The sequence below is a fragment of the Mus caroli genome, chromosome 13, assembly GCF_900094665.2.
Source record: "Mus caroli chromosome 13, CAROLI_EIJ_v1.1, whole genome shotgun sequence".
Lineage (NCBI taxonomy): Eukaryota > Metazoa > Chordata > Mammalia > Rodentia > Muridae > Mus > Mus caroli.
Genome location: NC_034582.1, coordinates 108,336,945 through 108,342,944, shown reverse-complemented (window position 1 = coordinate 108,342,944; position 6,000 = coordinate 108,336,945). Strand labels below are relative to the sequence as shown.

Below are 6,000 nucleotides of genomic sequence, written 5' to 3'. Positions count from 1 at the left end.
CCCCAGTCTAGTTTCTCCCTTCTTCCTGGCTGTCTTACTGTGATTCCCCCATCAAAACCCCTTATCTACAACTGCCTTTAATCAGGAGTCTTCTAAAAGAGGCAAGCTCTCTGTAACTTAAAGGAAAGCCCTCAGAGAAGCTTGCTGGTGGCCAGGACGCCTGGAGGCGAGAAGGCTCCAAGGCCAAGTTCCTGAGTCCGCTGGCATAAAAGGGCTAACTTCCTTGCGGGTCTGATCCATTCTGCGCAGCTGGACACAGGAAAGCAGCCTCCCTTCAAGGAGTAAAAGCCCGGGCACTTTCAAAGTGCCCTTTCTACCCAGATCCGGGAGAAGTCCTGGGGTGCGAAGGCGGGGCTACTAGACTGACGACACCCTCCTGAATGTCCAGCCCCGCCTTCCCACCACCTTTGGGATTTAGTTCGTGAAGCAAGATCGCCCTCTCAGTGAAAGGCAGATGTCCCTTTAAGGTTTGCTTTGCTGCTGCCTGTGGACTTTAGCCTAAACACGGTCCCGCGAAGTTGGCTTTATTTGTCCATGTCTCGGACAGAGCCTGGGTGGCTGCCAGTGAGATTTCAGAGACTTGAGCGCGCAAAGGGGCGGGAGATGTGGCAATCCATCTGGGATCTGAGAAGCGTGGAGCGGGTTTAGCAGCATTCGACCAAAACACAGGAAATTACTCTTCCACCGCTCCAGGGCGCTGCAGCCGCTGGGGCCACTGCCGGACACCCGCGGAGACCACACCGAGTGACCCAGAGCGCAAGTCGCCGGCGTCTGGCTTCTGCCTGTTCCTGCCAGCTCCTGCCCACGAACCAGCGACGTGCTGGTTCCAGCAACCACTCCAGCAATGGTCCCCAGGCGCCCTGCCAGCCTAGAGGTCACTGTAGCCTGCATCTGGCTTCTCACCGGTAAGCGACCCTGCTTTCCTGAGCATCTCTGGTGGGGCTTGGGGCTTGGGTGAGGGGTGACACACATAGCAGAGGGGCAAACCGGAGGGGACCTCAGGTACAGCTGTCAGTTCAAAGGACTGAAGGGAGCGCCCGCGTGCGGGAGGAGGTGCTGAGAACTTTCCAAGTACAACTGGCATTTCTAATTAAAGTTGTTTTTAAGTTGTGCGTTGTGTTTTAGGCATTTGAATTATTGCAAGGGAAAGAGTAACCGGAGGGCGGGCGTCTGATTAGTGTGCAAAGTTCCTGCCCTAGGATTGCTCAGAAGTGAACTTGATAGCATTTTCTTTCTTTTTAATACTTATGACCTTTTCTGCCAAAAACCAAGGAAAGACAGGCATGCCAGGCAAATCTACTTCTTGTCCCAATATGACGTTTCTACGACCGTTAGCTCCTAAGAGGCAGAACATTTTGAAATTGAATGTTTAGCACCCAAATGTCGCAGTGCTGTCTTTCAAATGCAAATGCGTTTTTTAAGAAGGTGCAGTACCTTCTTAAAAGGTACTGCAGTGTTCTATTCCACTGAGAGAAATGTGGGGACATTTCCGATTTCCCTAACAGTAGCTAAGCTCACAGCCTTTATTGTAGTTACCAGTTGGGGAGGGAAATTGAGCTGGTGTCCAAGTGAAAGGGTTTAAGCACAGTTTATCACTTCTTTAGTTCTTCAATTAGTAGCTGTCTTTAACAAGACTTGATAGTCAATTGCCTGATTGTTTTCACTGTTGGCATTCCTAACTAGTTAATTTCACATTTGACTATTACATAGGGCCAGTAAAACGGCTAAGCACAAGAACTCTTGTGTTCACTTCCAAATGGAGTTTTAATAAGCCCATCCTCTGTCATAGTAAAGTGGTGTGGGCAGTTAACTAGCTGCGGGCTTTCATCCCAACATTTCCCACTCTTCAGGAAATGTCCAGGAAGCCAAACAGCCGTGACTTCTGAACAGCATTATAGGCCAAGGAGTGGTTTTAACCTACCAGCTCTTGCATTGACCCTTGATGCAAGCTTGGCTTGTGAGTCCCTTCCAACCCAAACTTTCAGAGATCGTATCTTGATGTTTTGCAAAATCTGAATTGTTTACTAATTACTCAAGCTGTATCTTTTTTTTTTTTTCCTCCCCATTTCCTCCCCAAACATTCAGTCAGTGTGCAAACGAAACTTCCATATCCTCTAAAAGGAGGGGTGGGGATGAGAAAGCTACAGTTTCACATATACATTGGTATGACATGCCTTGCTGAATAAAGTATGCTCCAGTTTTTAGTGTATAATATTTAGAGCATGATTGACCCAGGGCGGATAGGTTCCTTATATTTAGTGTATTTATGTCCATTCCACAAGACACAAGGCATTAAGTGTCCCGGGATTGACTTTTTCCTTATCAGTTACTCATACTTAAAAACCATGGACTCAGCAGTTAATGTGGATGGAGTCTTACAGACATTTCCATTTAGGAATGATGCTACAGAGCTTAAACTGTCGCTCAGACCCACCTACCAAATATTTTTCTTGTATCTATTTGAAGTAGATCATCTGTAGTAGTTCGAGATTGCCCTCTCAGATAAAAATCCAAATTTCTCAACAGATTGCCCAAATCCAGGACCCTGTATCCATTTCTTATTGCTGCTGCAATGAGTTGCCATTGATTTATTGGCTTAAAACAAGGTATTTACTGTTTTATAGTTCTATAGGTTTTAAGTCACACTGTGATAAAAATCATGCCCCCACTCCCCCCACCAGGGCGTTTCCTTCCACTTCCTGAGGCTACTTTCAAAAATTGACATGCAGTTTTTCAGTCTTCCTCTCTGGCCCGCTTCATGGTCACATCTTCTCCAGGTCTACCTGCCCTGGGTCCCTCCCTGCATTTATTTGGTACCTCTTTCGGAATGCCCATTCAATCTCTCTGCCAAGTCTGCTTTCTCATCAAAGGTAATATGCTCAACTTTCATGGATTAGGGCAAGGGCATCTTTGGTGGCTCCACACTGTTACTCTGCCTACCACAACCCTTAAACAGAACAGCCATCACATCCCGTATAGTTTCCTTACATTCCTCGTAATCCTCTTGCTCGTTCTTGTTGTTTGATACCTCTACAAAAGTAACCCCACCCTTCCATTCCACTACCCCCTGCTTTCTGAACAAACTCTACCCAGCTCTCAATGCTGTGCATATATCATTTAAAAATCACCAGCCTTCCAATAAACTTCCCAAGGATTTACAACTCCTTATGTTAGTTTCTCCCAACATATATTAAATAATTTGCCAAGAAAAAAGGTTCCTCCCTAACTAATCTTCAAATAAAGTCCTTGTCATTGTTTTAGACAGGTCAACATCCTGGTGTAATATATGACATACACAGAGGATTCACCTGAAAGGAGTTTCGTAAACAGACGGCCTGGAGGAGGCCTTAGGGGAGCCAATAACGATAGAGCATGTGGGATAAGGAACTGTAGATAGAAATCACATAAAGCTACAGTGGGAGAAGAGGCCATGATTGCTCATACACCTTGAGGAACCTAATGACCGGAAGAAGGCTGCTGTATCTCCGTATGGGGACACGTAGACTGCAGCTGAGTCAGTACTGATGTTCAGCCAAGAAGGAAGAGAGGGAATATATACCTTCTCCCTATCCCTTGTTATAACGTACCTATTGCTCTCATTGGAAATATCCAGTGGTTAGATTCAGCCTTCCACATAGATGATTATTATAAGTAGCACGAATTAATACTGGAACTTGTTGTATGGTGGACTCTGGGCCAAGAACTTTGTGGCGCTTTATCTCTAATTTTAAAAAGTGAAAGCTTATACTTTGTCCATAATTTGAAGAAGAAAGAAAATTGAAAAACAAAAAGCACGAAGTTTTTTTTTCCATTTGTCCACAGTCTCACAGCTAGTAAATGACAAATTACTTCAATTCACACCTCTGACCTCAAGTTTCCTGCCGTGGAACAAGCCTAATTTGTACATGCTCCTTGTCCTCTATCGCTTGACCTTGTGGGTAAAATGCAAGCACGAACGGCTAAATTACTTCAACAAGGATACATATATAGTTAATAAAGCCAGCGTTATTTCCATGATGGTTAGGTATATAGTGAAATTAGATGATAGTGCACTCTATCATCTCCATTAATAACAGGACATGCATACAGCCTCAGCTGAGCTGTATATTGTTCTATAGAATCTTACCTAGAAGCACGAGTCATCTTTCGAGCCTTCTTTTCTACAGCCAGTATCTCCTATACAAAGTGAACTACAGTGAGGAGATGGCTGAGCAAGGGGAGACAGTCACTGGTCCAACTGAATAAATGAACTCCAGTGGCAACATGTATTAGGAGTTATGACGGAGGGGTTTCCTTACTCACTATAATGTCTATAAATACAGTGGTGAATCCATGGGGATTTGTTTATTTGCTTAGTTGTAAGGCAACAAGAGTAACAAATATATATATATATATATATATATATATATATATATACATATATATATATACATATTGTTTTGTTCATATATGTTCAATATGTTGTTATGTTCTATGTGGTCTTGACACTAATACTGATGGTCAATATTAAAAAACATAAAACCTCTCTACTGTCCCTCAGGGCTACATTTTCAAGAGATGATTAGATTGCGTAGGCTCTAATGTAGTGGTTTAATTGAATGATGGATATAAAATTTGAACAGAGTAATGAGAGGTAGTGGAATTTGCTGTGTGGGTAAAGGAAACCTAGAGAGGTGTCCTTGGGAGTTGTATCTTGCCTACCACCTCTGTTTCGTGTCCACCATGGTGTGAATTGATGTTCTACCATGACCTACTGGCTGTGGACTGACACCTCTGTAACTCTGAGCCAAAATAAACCACTCATCCTTTAAGTTGTCTCTGTTAGGTATTTCATCCCAGGACGCAGAAGGGCAAATAATGTAGTAGTCATCTAGCTTTACAATGTCTGAGCTCTAGAGTCATGTCTGATTGCTGCTGACCTCTTGACCTATGTAAATATGGGTGCTCCTCTGCCTTTCTTCCTCTACCCCCAAACCCTAAAGCTCCCCACTGAGATTTCTAACTAGCTGAACTTTCATGTGCCCCTTAGAATATTTTAATAGAATAAATAAGTTGTTGGATGCATTTTCCTAGAGTTAGGATCCAAACACTATTCTCTACAACTGCTCTTCTGATACGGAAGACACAAAAGAGTGTGTTTACATTCCTGTTATGCAACTTTGATGAAAACTATTGTGGAATCGTTGCCATAGCACTAAAGACAGAATAGATTGCTTATTCAGGGCTCTCTGTGACTAGAGAATTGTCTCCATTCTCAAACCACAGTAGAGCAGAGTGTCAAGAGATGCAAATGAGATGAGTATATTCATTTCCTCAAGATTTCTGAGCTTCCTTCAGACTGCCCTACTGGGTCAACCTTCTCAAGTTGCCTCTGGGCCTTGACATAAGCAGTTACTCCAGGCATTATAGATCCGTAACTCCAACACAAATGTGATTCCCAAGTGAGTCCATGAGTTGGACTAGCTGTCCTTCCCCAGACACCAGAGTGTCCCTAGCACCCTTGTTTCTATAAATCAGCACACCATATGAGGCATTAATGAAATATGTAGCTGTCTGCCTTCCTGCATGCTGTGTGCTCTCTGAGGACTGTGTATTTCTTCAATTATCCTTAGTACTTAAGAACAATGGACACTTTTTATTGAATAAACTATGAAATAATGGACTGTGGACACACTTATAAACTACTTAAAAGATTAGCTTGTCCTGTAAATATATTCTTGCCTATATTTTTATCTGATTGAATAGATGATTCCATGTTGGTCTCCCTGCTGGAGACAAATGGCTAACTGAGGTGTCTATTTAACATATCAAAGCGGACCTAACCCCCAAGCTCCCCCAGCATGCCTCAGTTCTCTCCCTGTCACAGGATATGGCTAGCATACTTCACTCCCTACCCTAAACCTAGTTGGGCTGCCCTTTCCTCATCTGCCTCCCCCTATGTAATCTAGCCATTTTGGCTCCCTGGCCCTTTTATCTATCCTTTACCCTCCTGGCCTCTTT

General features: G+C 43.6%; 1 protein-coding gene across 1 annotated transcript in view; it reads left to right on the top strand.

The window, feature by feature from the left end:
- Positions 1–338: 338 nt before the first annotated feature.
- The window catches only part of Itga1 (integrin subunit alpha 1), a 152,292-nt gene continuing 146,630 nt past the window's right edge, over positions 339–6,000 (top strand). The window contains exon 1 of the mRNA XM_021179797.2: positions 339–905. Within this exon, the coding sequence (XP_021035456.1) occupies positions 845–905 (61 nt within the window). The 5' untranslated portion in view covers positions 339–844. The remainder of the gene's footprint in view (positions 906–6,000) is intronic.